This window comes from Callithrix jacchus, chromosome 2 (assembly GCF_049354715.1).
Source record: "Callithrix jacchus isolate 240 chromosome 2, calJac240_pri, whole genome shotgun sequence".
Lineage (NCBI taxonomy): Eukaryota > Metazoa > Chordata > Mammalia > Primates > Cebidae > Callithrix > Callithrix jacchus.
Window position 1 is genome coordinate 94,645,757 of NC_133503.1, and position 19,695 is coordinate 94,665,451.

At 35.9% G+C, this 19,695-nt stretch overlaps 1 protein-coding gene and 1 long non-coding RNA gene across 16 annotated transcripts in view; one reads left to right on the forward strand and one right to left on the reverse strand.

The window, feature by feature from the left end:
• LOC118151418 (uncharacterized) overlaps positions 1–3,365 on the reverse strand; it is a 33,912-nt gene extending 30,547 nt beyond the window's left edge. The window contains exon 1 of the long non-coding RNA XR_004739697.3: positions 3,285–3,365. This is a non-coding gene — a long non-coding RNA (uncharacterized LOC118151418). The remainder of the gene's footprint in view (positions 1–3,284) is intronic.
• Positions 1–19,695, forward strand: part of PGGT1B (protein geranylgeranyltransferase type I subunit beta) — an 88,535-nt gene that overhangs the window by 33,263 nt on the left and 35,577 nt on the right. For 12 of the 15 annotated variants that reach the window (XR_004739695.3, XR_013532547.1, XR_013532548.1 and 9 more), the window contains exons 6-8: positions 2,287–2,332; positions 10,890–11,074; positions 16,315–16,423. Coding sequence is in view for 6 of the 15 variants with exons in the window: in XM_054252033.2 (XP_054108008.1) it covers positions 2,287–2,332; positions 10,890–11,074; positions 16,315–16,423 (340 nt within the window). In the remaining 9 variants the exon portion in view is untranslated. Of the gene's footprint in view, positions 1–2,286; positions 2,333–10,889; positions 11,075–16,314; positions 16,424–18,856; positions 18,970–19,695 lie in introns of all 15 variants that reach the window. The other 3 variants (XM_035291071.3, XM_035291070.3, XR_001910176.4) reach the window with 2 other exon arrangements.

Below are 19,695 nucleotides of genomic sequence, written 5' to 3' on the forward strand. Positions count from 1 at the left end.
GAATTTCTAGTAACAAATATGCTTTCTTTAATGGGTGGCTTTTTTTAGTAACTGGGGTTGTTCTGTGATCTTTCTGGTGGGAAGAAGGTTCTCTTGTATCTCAGGTATCTAAATTTTGCTCTTTTGAGTTTTCCTTTATCACCTGATTTTCAAAGGGCTTCTCCTTTCTTTTTAACTTTATTTACCAAAATTTATATCCTTTGACCTCGGCCACCTCGACTTTTCTTTTGAGTCCCTTCCGCATGGTCAGTGCTGTGTTTACAAGGCCTCTTTCAAAACAGGCTATCTTCATTTTGCATGATAGTGCCAAACTATAATGATAACCACACAAGCTAAAATGATGCAAAGTGATTTTAATCATCAGTGGGAAAAATTGTAATTGTTCTGTGACTTTTAAAATTGTTGCCAAAACTTTGTAAACTCTTCCTGTCAGTTACAAACATATAATGTTTTAAATAGTAAAATCAGTATATAGTATGCTCTAATTTAAAACATTAGAAATAATGAGAATATTGCCTTCTCATTATGTAAGTTTTAAGATGGATTTTTTCTGTGTCTTGGCGAATGATCATAATCTGAGTTTCTGTCGGCTTCCAACATTGTATGTTTTATGTTTTCAGTGTTGTGAAATATCTCTGAGAATTCCTTTTATGTGAAGTTTATTTGCAGGAGCAATTCCCTAGAACATCTTCATCTTTTTATCACAACCCCTTCCCTTGCTTATAGATGCTTCACCTTCACTTAGTTCTTCTGACTGTATACCTAAGAGTCTCAAAGAGCAATATCGTCAGCATTCCCGTAATAGCTGTCTTCTATAACTGATTTTAATTTCACACCCAGTGTTACTGCTTTTTATTTCTTTTTTTGAGACAGAGTTTCGCTCGTTACCCAGGCTGCAGTGCAATGGTACGATCTCGGCTCACTGCAGCCTCCGCCTCCTGGGTTCAGGCAATTCTCCTGCCTCAGCCTCCCGAGTAGCTGGGATTACAGGCATGCACCACCATGCCCAGCTAAATTTTTTTTGTATTTTTAGTAGAGACGGGGTTTCACCATGTTGACCAGGATGGTCTCGATCTCTTAACCTCGTGATCCACCCGCCTCGGCCTCCCAAAGTGCTGGGATTACAGGCGTGAGCCACCGTGCCTGGCCCTGCTTTTTATTTCTTTACTGCACTTTCATCTTTGTTGGCCAAGCCCCTCTTTTTGTTGTGCCTTTTAATGAAACATCATGTGGATTTATCACTGAGAGACAAAGAGGCAACACAGCCACACTCTGCTGTCTGTGTGTGAACTGAGTAACATGTGCAGTGACCAGTTCCTAACCTTTGAAAAAGGTGGTATGGTTGGTCAATGATGGCGATGCACATCTGTTATTTATGTAGTGATTTGCAGACTGAAGAGCTAGCAATGAAGGTTTGTACTTTTTGCAATCACAGTTAATATGCTGCTTTGGTTACTTAATTTGAATCATGTTGTGTTATTTAGCTAAACCATGGTAACTAGAATGTGTGCATAAGATAATCGTACAAAGTGAAAACTGCTTTTATTTCTCATATTTAGGGTGGACTTTCTCTTTTAGGCAGTGATTTTAGATCAATCTCAGACCTACCATTAGCTCCCCTCCTCTCATGGTTTTTTATAATTCACCCTTGCTGTCTGCAAAGGGGTGTCAGAGATGCACTAGATGGCTTGCTGGGATTTGATGTTTCTTTTTCTGTAGACAGGTAATCTGAAGCTTGAGTGTATCTTCTTGCTTTGCTAAGGTTTGAATTTTCAAAGTTTTATTGTTCTTTTGTTTTGATTTTGGAGTGTATGTGGGGAGATTCAAAATAATGGTGCCCAATAATGGCTACCATTAGGCTCAATGACCCGAAACTGCCTCAGAATAGACTTGTTTCATGTTTACAATGTTCTATCAGTGTGAAATCCTTACATTTTCCTCCAACTCATATATACTTGCAATGGGAAAAGGAGTAAGGTTTATGGTTTTTTATAGTTTTTATGGAGTAGAGATTGAATATGTAGATAACTTTGAACAATCTATTCTCAGAATGTGCCTAGTGTATGAATTTAGTGACTTAGTTTGGTGAATAAGAAGATAAAAATCAGGTACTTGAAAATGCCTAATTCTACTTGTCCATGGGGAAAAATGCACATTTTGGAAGATATAAAGGAGAAATAAAATTAGAAGAAACCAAAAAATCTTAGTGGAATGGCAACTTATTTATTCATTTATTAGTATCATTATTATTTCCCTATTAAACTGAATGATGTTTTTCTTTTTCAGTCCTATGACAATGGACTGGCACAGGGAGCTGGACTTGAATCTCATGGTAAGACATCTTAAATAAGTGAACATGTAGTTTCTTATGTTCCCTTAGACAACATCTTGATGTCTTCAGCATGGAAAACCTCAAAAGTTTTTCTGAACCCTTGGTGCAGCCTAATTATCTTCTTTGTCACTTTCCTGCTTCTCTTTTGGCACCATATGATCTATTTGAAGCTTCTTTGGTCAGTAATAATTCAGACATTATTTAGGCTGGGATGTTCATATTGTATTTTCTAGTAACCTATTCAAGTGTTAGCTGTATAAAAATATCTTGGGATTGTTTCTTACGCTATTGTTAGAAAACAACAGGTTTTCTTTTTTGGTGTAACTCTAAAAGGCTAGACCAAATGCAGACTATTAAACATGAATGAACAAGTTCATGAAAAAATGAAGATTCTTATTTTCTTAGTCATAGTCATGAAACATTTTGCTGCTCAGTGCAGACATTAATACAGCATTTTCTTTCATGTTTTTTTCTTTTCAACTTGTGGCAGAACCAAAATAATGATGTGATAGTCACTAAGTTTGTCAGCACATCAATAGCCTGAATTCTCTCAAGTTGAAATTTCCATTTGGAAATAAATAAGCTTCCATTCTTCTTTTCCAAAAAGAAAGAGTTCGGGTCATGGAGCCTCTCTGAGTGAGTGTCAGCTTCCTCCTCATCACAGCAGTTTTCTGTATGATGGAGCATAATGGAGCAGAGAGAACAGATCAGTGTTCTGGTCTCAGCCCTGACACCAACTGAGTGACCTTGGCTCCTCACTTAATTTCTCCGAGGGTTTCCTCATCAACAGAGAGTAAGAATTGCATCTTTCTCTAGGATTGTTGTTAGGATTATAAAAGATACAGAGAAAGTAGATTTTATAAAATCTGTATAAAAAGATTGGAAATTATAAAAACCTTATAAAAAGGATATTTTTAACAAATATTCCTTAACCCCATAGCCTTGTACATACTCTGGGATTTTGTCCTATGAAGTATTTCCTCCTCTTCTCACCTCTTCACTCCCTCCTTCAATATACATAGTTGTAGAGTATGTGTTTCTAAGGGGTATATAGAACACTTCCATGGCGTTTCCTCGGAAGCCATACTGTAATTATGACACCATAATTTTTGTGTGTGTGCTTGAGTCTCTATGAGATAGAGGTTGGGAGAACCTAACAGTAACAATTATGTTACTAGTCATTGCCATATGATCAAGAGGGATATAGTTACAGTTGCACACACAGGACATCTGGCAACTCTGAGAATTTCTGAGAAGACAGGATCTGGTGTTCACTATCGTAGATGGTGTTAATATGCACCCTGGCTGGGGAGTAGTCACCTCATCTGTGTAGGAAACCTGTGAGACAGCTCATATTATTTCACATTGGGATTATATTCTCTGGAATATTAAACAAGGGGGCTGCCCAAACATGACACTGTCTAATGGGTCCTCTCAGGAAAAAAATCTTCCTGAGTTATACAAGTCATGATTTTGAGTTGGTATGATTTGAATAGGTCGTACCCATCAGGATCATCAGTGATGGACTATATAGTTCATGCCCAAAAGCTTACATCTTCCTTCTATGTGTAAATTTGGCTTGGTGGGTTTGAGGCCTAAAGCCCTAGAGGAAGGCTTTTTAATCAGTGTCACAATGTAATTGTATACCTTAAATAGCTTATTATACCAAATGTAGCCCCTTCAGTCTTTGGAGCAACCAAGCAGGACCTGGGTATCTAGAATCCCTGGTAAGGTTGTCTTAAAGGATTTTGGTTTCGTTTTCTTTCTCCTTTTCATCACTGTACTAGAAAGTGAAACCTCTTTCTAAAAAGTAGTCCTGCAATTTGGCCACCTCATCAAGTCATCGTGTTCTCTCGTTTTCTTTTTATTGTTACTGTCTTTGGAAAAGTTGTCCAAATGTACTATTCACTTTTCTTCACGGATGACTTGTTCTATAATTATCTGTGTAAGCCTTCAGCAACTTAGGAAGTTCGTCTTTGAAAGTCATGAGTATTTCAAATCCAATGTCTTTTTCTCATTCCTCATCTTTATTGACGCATTTGAGCTATTAACCTTCCCACATCACATTCCACTTGTCCTAATTCCTCATGAATTAGTACTGGTTCCTTCACCATCTTTGTTTCTTCCTTTCATCTCAGCTTTCTTCTTTTCTTTGGATTCTTCTTCCTAAAACTCAAGGCTTTTGTACATGCTGTTTCTTGTACATAGAATCTTCCTCCTTCATCCTCTACCTCCAGCATATACCTGGTTTTCTTTTGCATTCTTCAGATCTTGGTTCAAGCTCCCTGTTTAAAATTGCAAACCACCCAGATACACACCCAGTGTTTATAATAGAATTGCAAACCAACCACACATACACATCCCATTCTCTAACCTCCTTTCTGGATTTATTTTTCTCCATATCACTTATTATTTTATAAATGACCTATGTTTTATCTATTTGTTTATTGTCTGCTTCTCACTTAAACCTCATGAGAAGAGAGATTTTTGCCTGTGTTACCCACTGATATATCCCCTACACCTGTAACATGCTTGACACATAGTTTCACAAACTAACAGATGGTTCTTTATTAATTATCTCTCTGTTGATGGTACCCAAAACAATGTTTCCCCACCTGTACTGTTGCTTCTGTGCTCCATAGCCCCCTTCCCATTTGTTAGCCAAGCATCTTTCTCAATACAACTTCAGTATCTCAAACTACATATTTTTAAAACCGTCATTCTCCTCTTCTCTTCCTCCTGAGCCTGTCCTTGCTATTCAGAAATAACTTAGATTTATTGACTTTTTTTTTTTTTGGTTGGGGGAAGCCAGCAATCCAGAATTTTGAGTTTAATTTTAATCTCTTTCTCTGTTTTTAATTTGCCAGTTACACCAGTTGTCCTCCATAAATTACCAATTTATAATCCCTAATCTGCAGACTAAAAGGAAAATAATGTATTTATTAACCAGCTGCTGTGTACCTGCTACCATCTGATACTTTAACATAGAGTCTCATTGAATCCTCATATCAACCTCTGAGAATAGACATTTTTGTATTAGTCAGAACTCAGAAGTAAAACGACTATGAGTGTTAAAGAATAAAGGCTGTAATAGAAATATGATTTTATAAGTAACTGTGGAGGAAGATGGAGAAGAACCTAAAAGGGATAGTTGGAGGGTTGGGGAAAAATCAGTGACATGCCTCCTGAAGCAGTGGCACAGGTGGACAAGTCAGGCTGTACAGGGAAACCTAAAAGCCAGGCACAGTCATCTGCCAGATTGTGACTGTGGAGAAGTCTGTGAAGGGCTGGTACTCCTGCATCTCTTTGTGGGCCTGAGGTAAGCAGGGCAAGAGTAAGAAGATTTTGGATGCCAAGTATATGGGAGAATGAGGCGAGCTGGACTCTACCAGCACCGTTGCATTTGTTGCTTACCTTCTCTAACCATAACCAGGGTAATGAGTGCTACTAGACTTTCACTTTACAAGTCTCACACAGATTTCTCTTAACTTTTGACCATACAGGGAAGGGGATCCTGGGAAACAGAATTCTAGCTTAGCCAAGTTAACACAGTACAAAGCCACAATAATTATTGTCATTTCACTCAGAGAAGTCAGTTGCTTAGTAGGCTCACATATTAGGTAAGTATCATAACTCACTTTAAAACTCTGTGCTTGTTCAATAATCCCATCCTGCCTCTCTAGTTTATTCTTCTGTAATCTGATTCCAGTCTAGCTTTGTAGACTCATATCTGAGTTATCTGTTCCGTGCAGTCTAGGTTGTAAGAAAACATGCTCTCCAAACATTTGTACATGGCTTTTCACCTCTGGAAATTGCTAATACGCCTTTTGCTTTGCTTGCAATGCTTCCTTTCCACCTTCTTCTGCTTGTTTCTCTTTTCATAACCATCAGTTTATCTTTCTATACCTGGTTCCTGGGGTTCCAGTGTCACCTTCTCTGTAAAACATTTCATCATCTTATGGTTCCCTCTAGTTCTAAGCAATATTTCCCTTTTCTGTATTCCCATAATACTTCATTAATGTCATTTTTATGGTACTTACCTCTTTATCTTCTTTGCTGGATTATAAGCTGGTCATGTCATATTCATGTCTTATTCCATATGTCCTTGTACATTATAGTATTTGATGAATTAGTTATCCTGTGTTCCACTTGGCATCTCTTGCTTAGAAAGTTGAATTTAGAATGTGTACTTCTGCTACAGTTTGTTTTTAATTTAGTTTCTTCATGCAGCTTTCTCATTCCCCAACTTAAATATTATTTTATATTAATAAATTAATATATATATATATATTTTTTTTTAATTCAGCTGCTCTCCTCCAAGTGTTACTTAGCTTGGAGCCCATTTTTTATGAAAACTAAACAGACATATTTTAGCCTTTTAGGCCATGATCATCAAATGTAGTGATTCTCTTTATCTCCATGATTCCCTTAAGGAAGTACATGTGGAGTGTCCCTTATCTAAAATACTTGGGACCAGAGGTGTTTTGGATTATAGAATATTTGCATTATGCTTACTAATTAAGGTTCCCTAATCCAGAAGTCAGAAATTTGAAATGTTGCAATGAACATTTCCTTTGAGTGTCATGTAGGTGCTTAAAAATTTTCAGATTTGGGAGTGCTTCAGATTTCAGAATTTTGGATTAGGGATACTCATCTTGTACAGTTTTAGGGTAAAATGTTTCTGTGTTTTGGAAGAATAGGATTTTCTTACTTTGTTAGAGATAAAACTATTCTCTCCCTCACAACTCATGATTCATAGTACAGAAGTTCTGATGAATTAATTTGGTTCCACGATTCTTTTAAAATACCTGCTTCTTAATTATGAAGATAAATGTTAAGTCTAAATATTCAACTCCCTTGAATTTACTTCACTTGGCTGGGCATGGTGGCTCATGCCTGTAATCCCGGCATTTTGGGAGGCCAGTGTGGGCGGAACACTTGAGGTCACGAGTTCAGGACCAGCCTGGCCAACATAGTGAAACCCTATCTCTGCTTAAAAAGAAAGAAAGAAAGAAAGAGAGAGAGAGAGAGAGAGAGAGAGAGAGAGAGAGAGAGAGAGAGAGAGAGAGAGAGAGAGAGGAGAGAGAGAGAGAGAGAGAGAAAGAAAGAAAGAAAGAAAGAAAGAAAGAAAAGAAAAGAAAAGAAAAGAAAGAAAAAGGCCAAATGTGGTGGCACACGCCTGTAATCCTAGCTACTTAGGAGGCTGAGGCACAAGAATTATTTGAACCTGGGAGGCAGAGGTTGCAGTGAGTCAAGATCGTGCCACTGCACTCCGGCCTGGGTGACAGAGCAAGTCTCTGTCCTGCCCCCCACAAAAAAAATTTACTTTACCATTTTAATATGGTGTTTAATTGTAAAATGATGTATTTATTTATGTACCTATATATTTAATTTTCTACTTTAGCTATATGATTGTTGACTGCCTTAAATTTCAGAGGACATGGATTCCTTCTGATAACTTAGTATATACAAGTACTAAGAGAATGTTTAAAACTGAACTGTAAAACCTTGTTGGAACAATAAGTTGTAACTGCTACACTGTTAAAATATAAGTAGATCATAACATAACAGAGCTGAAGTCAGGAATGCCTCCTTTACCCTGCACCTGGAAGAATTGGGGTAGGTTAAGAGATAGGTTAAGAGAGAATCTCTCTGATCCCTTCCATCTGTGGTGTTTTATGACTGAGGTATTCCGCATTGCTCATTCCTCATGTAACTGAAGCACATCACTTAGGTGGCAAACTTTTAACCATTTCAGATGAAAATTTTTCTTCTTATTCTCTTATTTGTATTTGCCTTAATATTCTTACTGCTATCCTTAAAGTGTTGTTTCTATTGTCTTCAACTAAGGCTAAATGAACGCTTGTTATCAAGATAACGGATCATTATGATGAGGAACAATTCTAGTATTGTACTTTTAATGATATAATATTCTTGAAGTATTTTGAAGTATGTATAGATCATTGATCTAACCCTATTTAGCCCCAAAAAGATACTCTATTTTAGTTCTTGTGCCTGTTTTTAGATAGTATTTCATAATGTACTTTTCATCAAGATGTCACTTTTGTTATTGTTTTTACACCTGCCTTTAACACCCTTCTAACATACTGCTACTTTTTTTTTTTTTGAGACATGGTCTCGCTGTGTTGCCCAGACTGGGGTTCTGTCAAGTGATCCTTCTACCTTCGCCTTCCAAGTTGCTAGGACCACAGTGGACACCACCACACCTGGCTAATTTTTTAAAATATTTTTTGTAGAGATAAGGTCTCCTTATGTTGCCCAGGCTGGTGTCAAATTCCTCGGCTTCTAAGCAGTTCTCTCACCTTGGCCTCCCAAAGTGGTGGGATTACAGGCATGAGCTACCATGCCCAGCCTAACATAATACTTTTTATTAAGGATTTTAGAACTAGTTTTTTAGAGATTTGTATAAAACAAGAGACTTTAGGACTTTAGGCTTACCTATTCATAAATGAATGTTAGTTTAAAGCATAGACTTTGTAAATGTTTCTGGCTACCCAGAGTTCACACTTACTTCTGGAGTTGTTATTTTCAAAAACCAATAGTTTGGACAAAGTAAACAGTGTTTTTACTTTGAATTGTGCCAATTTGCTTTATATTTAATGATGTAATAAGACTTGAAATCATGGCCCGGTTATCATGAAAGAGAAATGGAAGGTAATTGAGTCACTTGAAAAGGAAATAAGATTAATAGTTGCTTAATAGAAGTTATTCTAAAAGATTGTAATTTTTTCTTTACTTTTAATTTGATTCATCACTAGCATAGATGTCTCAACTAATTCTGAAGATTAAAACTTTTTTAACTGTGAGTTACACTTCTAATATGACAGCTACCTTGAGTTTTCTAGAAGGAATGCTGACCTTTTCTTTGCCAGGTAATACATTTAAGATTTGTAACACCAAAAGGAAAGTTAAGGCATGAGATATATTAGGAACAGACATTTAAATTGCTGAAATTAATAAAAATCACTATGTGAAGTCATAATAAATTGGAAATATAAGTATTTTCAAATTGTTTGGAGTTGACAACAAATAATGCCAGTAAAAAGTGTTATTTCTTTTCTTATATGGAAAAATACTGACTTTTCATTTCCTGAGGAAATTAATTGCCTTTGTGAGTGTGTTTTGTTTTGAGACAGAGTCTTGTTCTGTTTCCCAGGCTGGAGTGCAGTGGTGTGACCTTGGCTCATGGAGTGCAGTGGTGTGATCTTGGCTCACTGTAAACCTTTGCCTCCCAGGTTCAAGTGATTCTCCTGCCTCAGCCTCCTGAGTAGCTGGGATTACAGGATTACACGTATGTGCCACCATGCCTGGCTAATTTTTTTTTTTTTTTTTTGGTTTTGGTTTTGGTTTTTTGTAGAGATGGGGTTTCACCATGTTGGTCAGGCTGGTCTCAAGCTCCTGACCTCATGATCCACCCGCCTAGGCCTCCCAAAGTGCTGGGATTACAGGTGTGAGCCACCGCGCCCAGCCCAGTGTATCAGTTTTCTATCACTGCTGTAGCATTTTTGCACGAAGAGAGGGGCGTAAAGCAATACAAATTTATTTTCTCCATTTCTGGCCAGAACTATACATCTGTGACTCAGTCGGAACTGAGGCTTACAGGGCTAAAATCAAGATGTTATCTGGGCTGGCTCCTTTCTCCAACAGTGGCTTCAGGGGAGAATCTGTTCATTGTCTCTTCCCAGCTTTGGCTACAACACTCAAATCTCTGCCACCATAGTTAGTTAGATTGTCACCTACTCTCTGTTAATCTGCTCTCCTTCTCTCCTCTTATGATGACATTTGTGAGCACAGGTAGGGCCCACCCAGATAAACAAAGTAATCTCCCCATTTCAAGATCTTTTAACTTATTCACATTTGCAACGATTTTTTCTCCTTATGAAGTAACATTCACAGGTTCCAGAGATTAGGACTTAAATATTGGGGGAGGCATTATTCAGCTTACCACAGTGGGTATGGATATGTTTTGAAGTCATGCTATGCATCTGCTTTCATATTTGGTTTCCCTCTTTCTTACTGCCCCCACCCCCTACTTCACCCACTGCTTTATTCTTTTCTTCCTTAAAATTCTTGAGCTGACTAGTTGTAATATCTGCTTATCAGCTTCTAACTTGTTTATGTTATTTGTGAAAACTTGCCTGTTGTAGCTTAGGGATGACGGAACCTCAATTTATAAGCAATAAGTCTTTAAGGGACTTAAAAATCAGTCTCAGGTGACTAGGTCCTGGACAAGGAGTTAGTAGTCCCAGATTTTAGTTCGAAATCTGCCATTAACCATGTAATTTTAAACAAGTTCCTTAATCTTATTCCAAGTCTTACTTTTTTTAATAAGTAAAATGTTTCTTAGAGCTTTATATTATCCTCTGTTTTAACAAGTTAATATTGAAGACTTTTTATAGTGGTTATTTAAAATCTCATCTTTTAAATTTTATTTCACTGTTTTCTAGAATTTATAACCACTTTTTTCACTCAACCATTTTGTACTGTTTTCATGTCTAATTTGAAGTTTGAAACATTGTGTGGCTTTGATTAACAGGAGGATCTACTTTTTGTGGCATTGCCTCACTATGTCTGATGGGTAAACTAGAAGAAGTTTTTTCAGAAAAAGAATTGAACAGGATAAAGAGGTGGTGTATAATGAGGCAACAAAATGGTTATCATGGAAGACCTAATAAGCCTGTAGACACCTGTTACTCTTTTTGGGTGGGAGCAACTCTAAAGGTAAGAGAAATAATAAAAATGAGAAACCTACATTCTGTGTTCATATATATTGTGCTAAAACGTTTTGATCTTTGTGTATTAAATATAAATATGGTTAGGTTTAGGCTACTGAGTTTTTTCTTTGCTCTGCCAAAACTAGTCTCTACAGTTCTTCCATAGAATTCAGTTATCGCTTGTGCTGCTTGAAAAGTTTCATTTTTAGAAAACTCAAGTAAGCCAGAACTTGAGTTTTATGCCTACTTAAACCTAACGTAGAGCATATCAAATACTTACCTTCTTGTAGGTATAAGATAATAAAAAACTTGTAACTGGAACTGACTACTTTATACAAATCAAGGATCTAGCTGAAAATGATAACAGTAAAGATAATAAGGGAAGGTATTAATCTTAAAAAACAAACCATGGGTCATTCCTTCGAAAGGTTATTTAGTCACTAAATACAAGTGTTTTCTGCCTTAAAGTTGCCTTTTCACTTTTAAGAATTGTCTCTTTGTTCTGATATTCTAGAATCTAACAGGAGTCTGTTACAGGAGTCTGTGTTCATCTTCTCTATAATACCCTAATTTTTTTCTCTTAAAATTTATGTATAAGGTGAAAAAAATTGGAAAAAAATGATTGGAAATAATGACAGTAGTCTCCCTGTCTCTCCTCACTTGTACTACCATTTCTCAGGTGCATGATTTTAACTTTTTTTTTGACTGTGGGAAATTTCAAGCATATTCAAAAGTAGGGAGAATGGTGTGATGAACCCCCATGTGTCCATCAACCATTCTCAACAATTATCAACCCAAAACTTTCCTTCCATTCACTGAATTATTTTAAATCAGAGCCCAGATATCATTGTTTATATTCTCTGGAAACTTTTTAATATAACCTCTAAATGAAAATAACTTTTTATAAAAACAGGACCTTAGTGTCATTATCACATCTAAAAAAACAGCCATAATTGCTTATTATCATTCAGTATCCAGTGATGATGTATATTTCCTGTTGTATCACATCAGGAGGCTTGTAATATCCAATTGGGTGCTCTCCTTTTAGTCAAAGAGCTCGAGTTGAAAATATATATAGCATATTATACTCATCAGTTTAAACCTTTGTAAGTGTACAATTCACTAGCATTAATTACATTTACAATGTTGTGTAATCGTCACCACCATACAAAACTTTTTCATTATATTTAACATAAATCCTGTACACATTAAACAGTAATTCCCTATTCTTTTTTCCCCTCAGCCTGGTAACCTCTTCTCTACTCTCTGCCACTATGAATTTGTCTTTTCTAGGTACCTCCTATCGGTAAAATTATACAATGTTTGTCCTTCTGTTTCTGGCTTATTTCACTTAACATAATGGTTTCAGGATTTATTTATGTCATAGCACATATCAAAATTTATTTTTTAATGGCTGAATAATATTCCATTGTATATAAATAACACATTTTCCTTCTTCATTTATCTGTTGATGATCTCTTGAGTTGTTTTCACCTTTTGGCTGTTGTGAATAATACTGCTGGAAACATGGTTATATAAGTATATGTTCAAGTCGCTGCTTTCATTTTTGAGGGATACTATATATATGTAGGAGTAGAATTGCTGGGTCGTGTGGTAGTTCTTCATTTAACTTTTTGAGGAAATGACAGACTTTTCCACAGCACCTACAAAATTTTATATTCCCTCTAAGCAATGTATGAGATTTCCAATTTCTCTGAATCCTCACCAACATTTGTTTTTTCTGTTTGCTATATATGTGTGTGTGTGTGTGTGTGTGTGTGTCTATATATATATATATATATATATATATATATATATATATAATAGCTGTCTTAATTGGTTTGAAGTGTCATTTCATTGTGGTTTTGATTTGTGTTTTTCTAATGATATTGAGTGTCTTTTTATGCACTTATTGGTCATTTGTATATCTTCTTGGGAGAATTGTCCATTCAAGCCCTTTGCCTATTTTAAAATCTGGTTTCTTTTGTAGTTACAAAGTTGTGGGAGTTCATATATTCTGGATGTTAATTCCTTATCAGATATATGATTTGCAAATATTTTCTCTCATTCCTCGAGTCACCTTTTTACTGTTGATGGTGTCCTTTGATGCACAAAAGTTTTTTGATGCAGTCCAGTTTTATCAAAATTTTTCTTTTATTGCTTGTGTTATTGGTGTTGTGTTCATAAAATTATTCCTGAATCTGGTGTCATCAAGATTTTCTTCAGTGTTTTCTTCTAATAGTTTTATGGTTTTAGGCCTTAAGGTTAGGTCTTTCATCAGTTTAAAGTTCATTTCTGTATGTGATATAAGTTAAGCTCCTACCTCATTCTTTGACGTGTGGATCTCTAATTTTCCTAACACTATTTGTTGAAAAGATTGTCCTTTTCCATTAAATGGTTTTGGCACCCTTGTCGAAAATCAGTTGACCATATATCTGAGGTTTGTTTCTGGACTTCCTTCCTTTTATTCCGTTGTTCTATATGACTGTCATTGTGCCAGTAATATACTGTTTTAATTATTGTAGCTTTGTAGTAAGTTTCAAAGTCAAGAAGTTTGAGACTTCCAACTTCCCTTTTTTAAGATTGTTTTGGCTATTTGAAGCCCTCTGCAATTTGATATGAATCTGGTAATTGACTTTCCCATTTCTGCAAAAAAGTCTTTGAAATTTTGATGGAAATTGCGTTGAATCTGTAGATCACTTTGGGTAGCAGTGATATCATGACACAGTTGAGTGTTCCTATCCTATCCATGAACACAAGATGCTTTTCCATTTATATAGGTTGTCTTCATTTGCTTTCAGCAGTGTTTTGTAGTTTTCGTCATACAAGTCTGTCACCTTTTTGTTAAGATTTAGGCCAGGTGCAGTGGCTCACACCTATAATCCCAGCACTTTGGGAGGCCGAGGCGGGTGGATCACAAGGTCAAGAGATCAAGACCATTGTGGTCAAGAGATCGAGACCATTGTGGTCAACATGGTGAAACTCCGTCTCTACTAAAAATACAAAAATTAGCTGGGCATGGTGGTGCACGCCTGTAGTCCCAGCTACTCAGGAGGCTGAGGCAGGAGAATTGCTTGAACCCAGGAGGCGGAGGTTGCAGTGAGCCAAGATCGCACCATTGCACTCCAGCCTGGGTAACAAGAGCAAAACTCTGTCTCAAAAAAAAAAGAAAGATTTAATTCTAAGTATTTAATTATTTTAGATGCTCTTGTAAATGTAATTGCATTGTTAATTTCCTTTTGGATTGTTCGTTGCTAGTCTATAGAAACTATCAACTTTTTATAGAATAGTTTTAACAGGCATTAAGGATCATTGCTTAAATCAATTATGGCATTATGAGGTTACAAAACAGTGGTATTCTTTCATTCCTTCTCAATTTATGAACTAGCATTCTTTTTAAGGAATAATTTTACTTTACCCTGAGAGATACTTTGTACAGAGAAGGACAGATAAATACCAGATTCTTTCTCTTAATAGTGTTCAACAAAATGAGTTGGTTCCCTACTATCCCCTTGGTTTTTCTAATGAAATATTAGGTTTTAGAGCTTGGGAGTTTTTTAGCGAATCATTGTGAACACATAGAGTTTAACAATTTTTTAGTCATATATATATGTATATGCGTGTGTGTTTGTGTGTGTATGTGTGTGTATTTTATGCTCAAATTTTCCCATCTTTAGACTATAGGAACCCTTTCAAGTTGTCCTAAGTCTTTTTGTTGTTTTTTTTTTTAATTTTCCTATAGACACTGCTTTAAATGTGTTCCAGAGATCCAAGTCTTTTTTATTTGACATCTGTAGTGTTTGACAACTTTCTGAAGGCAACCACTTTTAAACTTTTTAAAATGTTTTAATTCTCTTGGACATTACCATAACTTTAAATCACAAACTGACTTCTCATCACCTTTAGACATTATCTGTGATTCTCAACTATGAGAAATTAAGATTTAGCCTCTGTCTTTTCCAATAAATTTTTACCCATTATATTTAGTTTTGAATCTTTTCCTTATCTTGTACCTTCCAATGCTGTATGGTTACCTTTATTTTCATAATGTTAAGTTAGGAAACATTCATATTTTTGTTCAGTAATAATAATCACATCTTCAGGCTTTGCATGTAGGTTGATTACAAAATTTGAAAACCAGTAATCAACACTTACTATGATAGTGCAAATACTGTTTATTGCTAAGCCAAGTGCAGTGTTAAGATTATCATTTCTTCATTTTTCTTTTTTTCTTTTAAAGACGGGGTTTCAACATGTTAGTCAGGCTGGTCTTGAACTCTCGACCTCAGGTGATCTACCCACCTTGGCCTCCAAAGTGCTTGGATTACAGGCGTGAACCACCACGCCCGGCCTTCATTTCTTCATTTTTATTTAATGACCAGTTTGCCACTTGATGGAAAATGTTTCTAACATCAAGATTCTAGAAAGGTCCTTTTCCTTATAGTCTATTAATTGAATCAGTGTTAATGAATACATTTGTTTCTTGTTTGTACCATAACTTTCTTATGGGTTTAGCTTTTGTTTTTGAGAAATAATGCTTCATCAATCACTAAAAGCTGTGGCTCTCTCTTTGATTCATTAACATACATTAAATTGCTTTGTATCTTCAGAAATTTCTTGAACCCTCTTATCTACTACATACATCATCTTGAACTTCACAGTTTTATTTACCTGTCTGTGTTTTACTTTTATGGAATCTTGAGAGAAAGAACAAGTATATGTCCTAAATCATTTAAAACTATATACTTTTTTACGTTGCAATCATTTTTGTCTTAAGTAAAGAGCTATAATTTTTTACTATTTTCAAACTGTCTGTAGCATCTGGTTAGTCATTTTTGTTTGCTTTTTTTTTCAAAATATTTTTAGTTCCAATTACTACTAGTTTATAACTAATACCTCAAGAGCTTATCATAAGAGTTAAAATATGGGTAGATGATTTGTACTTTTTTAAATGACTGCTTATATTGAGTGGATTGTAGTCTTTTGAATTTAGCTTAATGTGATTCAAAGAGTTTAGTTGGCCTGATTCAAAAGAAGGAAATAGGGGGTCGAGAAAAGGAGAGTAGATTTGATAAGAAAATAAAAAAGATAAGGTAATTGACTCATTTCAAGTTCCCAAGGCCCCAGAGATTTTCTCTGAGCCCCTTAGCTAAAGAAAAGCATATCTAAATGACACATATCTGAAATTTGAGCCAAAGGTTGATATAAGTTTTATGTCAGTAAATTTTTACTTGCATGTCATTGCAGCTTCTAAAAATTTTCCAATATACTAACTTTGAGAAAAATAGAAATTACATCTTATCAACTCAAGATCGCCTCGTAGGAGGATTTGCCAAGTGGCCAGACAGTCATCCAGGTAACTATTTTCTGTGTGAATCCAGAACAACCATTATTTCCTCTTCAAATATCTTTATCAGAAAAGGCATATGATAGAAAATATATCCACAATTGCAAAGTTACATTAAATAATGTTTTTTAAAAAGTAGATTGTGTAAGCTTAGGATAGATTTAGGGTGTTGGGGTATAAAGGAAAGAGTTTATTATCAAGATGCTTTGGTATATTGTGCATTTTTTCCCAAATATTTTACTTAGTAATGTTTTATTTCATTTGCAGCAGTAACATAGATGGTCTGAATGAGTCCTTTCCAAAACAGAGGATTATTTAGCCCATCCAAAGTCATTAAGATTATTAGTCATGACTTGAGCTAAGCAGAATACATTACCCTCAATCCTGAAGGGAATCAGTTCTTAATCTTTTCAGAAGTCGTTAAATAGGCCAGGTGCAGTGGCTCACACCTGTAATCCCAACACTTCGGGAGACCAAGACAGGTGGATCACTTTAGGTCAGGGGTTCAAGACCAGCCTGGCCAACATGGTGAAACCCCAACTCTACTAAAAATACAAAAATACACCTGACATTTTTGATAAGCAAGTAGTCAAAGAATTAGTTATGAATATGAAACTAGACACAAGGAATAATTGTTTATGCCAGTATCGCAATAGAGTCATGGTTTTTATTATCAGTCCAGAATGTACCTCATCAACTCATCTTCCATTGTAGAACTGCTGTGATTGGAATTTGTACTTGAATAAAAATATAAATGAGCTCATGAGATCATATTTTTGTATTTGAAATGAGCAGGAATATTTCCTTACATCCATACCTGCCTGTATTTTCATATAAAACATGCTTCCTATGTCAGGTACATTGGCTCACACCTTTAATCCCAACACTTTGTGAGGCTGAGGTGGGTGGATTACTTGCAGTCAGAAGTTTGAGACCAGCCTGGCCAACGTGGTGAAAACTGCCTCTACTAAAAATACAATAATTAAATAGGCGTGGTGGTGGGCGCCTGTAATCCCTGCTACTCAGGAAGCTGGGGCAGGAGAATCGCTTGAACCTGGAAGGCAGAGGTTGCAATGAGCCAAGATCATGCCACTATACTCCAGCCTGGGCGAAAGAGCAAGAGTCTTTCTCAAAAAATGAAAAGACTGGCACAGTGACTCATGCCTGTAATACCAGCACTTTGAGAGGCTGAGGTGGGTGGGGATCACTTGAGGTTAGGAATTTGAGACCAGCCTGGCCAACATGGCAAGACCCCGTCTCTCAAAAACCTCATCATACAAAAAATTAGCCAGGTACAGTGGCGTATGCCTGCAGTCCCAGCTACTTGGGAGGCTGAGGCAGGAGAATCGCTTGAACCCAGGAGGCGGAGGTTGCAGTGAGCCAAGATCACACCATTGCACTCCAGCCTGGGTGACAGAGCGTGACTCCGTCTCAAAAAATAAACAAACAAACAAACATGCTTCCTTAGAAAAAGTGTACAGTGCTTTCAAAGTTGTAAGCCAAAGTGTGTTTTCAAAAGTTAATTTCTCCATCAAAATAATATTTTGAAATTTTTGGTATCTCTGGTGTCTCAAGAAAACAGAATTATTTTGGTCTTGATCCCATTTTTTCAATCAGTGCAGACTACTGTTTTAACAAATAGTGGGAATAGGGAAATGACAGTCTCTTAGAAAACATTTCTTATATAAACATACTTGAAATACATTCAGTATTTCCAATAGCTTTTTTAAAATAAAATTCTTGAGGCTTTTTTCTAGAGAGATCAGTTGCTAACTTTAACATTTGTGCAAATATTTGGATGTTCCACTTACTTTTTACAGATACATGACACTGTTTTCAGAGCATGCACTAGAAAACATAGAGAGTCTTTCATAAATTGAATTTATGTGTAAAGATCTGGTCCTAGAACCTTTATAATCAATTTAGCAAGATTCTTTAAAATTAAGCTTATTCTTGGTTCTAGTAAATCTAGTAGCAAATTTGACACAAAGGGATTTTATATACATTTATGAAACTTCAAAATAATTTATTTTGGAGTAAATATTTATTTCAACATCTAAAGTGCTTCATTATGGAGTAAACATCTATTTCCACATCTAAAGTGCTTGTACATTGCCACTTACAGATAAGGAGTTTTTTTTAAAAAAAAAAGCAAAACAATTTGAATCTTGAAATAATTGAGTTCTGATCTCATTGGCTGTTACAAAAATCTTTTTGAGAAAAAAAAAATGTTTTATTAGTTGCTTTATCCAGGGAGATTTTAGTTTTACACAGTTCTATTTTATGTTATTATGGATATATAACTTCTGTTATACTTTTTCATAGAAAAGTTTCCTAGTTTCTAGAAAACAAAGCTTAATATTGCTTTCTACCCTTGGTAGTTTTAGAATAACTATATGGAATGATGTAATATTACAGGAGAAAACAAATTTATTTTTATAGTCTGAAAGTCAAAGGAAAGTGAGCCAGAAGAAACCTAAGTATTTACTGAGAAGGTCTAAAAGTTGATCAACATGGGCCTCTATTAGTGAAATAACTCTTCACAATGGCATTGAGTAAGCACAACTAATTGTCATTTCTGTTTTGAAAATAAATGATACTCTCGTTAAGTAAAGGTTTTTCCTTAACCCTTTTGGCGTAGTTTGACTTGGTAAGATGTTTTGAACTTTTTATTGTTGTTGTTTTGAGACAGGGTCTCATTTCGTTGCCCAGGCTGGAGTGCAGTGATACAATCATGCCTCACTGCAGCCTGAACATCCATAGGCTCGGGTGAGTCTCCCACATTGCCAGAACTATAGGCACACACCACCATACCTGGCAATTTTTGTATTTTTTGTAGAGATGGAGCTTCACCATATTGCCCAGGCTGGTATCAAACTCCTGTGGCTCAAGCAATATTCCCTCCGTAGCCTCCCAAAGTGCTGGGACTACAGAGTGAGCCACCACACCTGGCCTGTTTTGAACTTTAATAGCTCTTAAGGGCATAAATGTTGACCAGTTCAAAAATAGAAAAAAATTATTGACTGGTACAAAACTGTCTTTGTAGTGCTCCTATAACTGCAAAGCTCTGAGCTCTTCAGAAGTCTACGTAAGACTTCTAGGCAGGAATGGCCATGTGATTTCATTGGCCACTTTAATAGAAGAAGGTTCCTGCCCCCGAAAGATGGGAAACTGTGAGCCAGTGCAGAAGAGTTGTCATGGTATGAGCACTCATATTATTTCAGCCAAATAAAATGTGAGTTTGTTTTTATTGTCAGATCAGATATTTTTAGAATGACTGA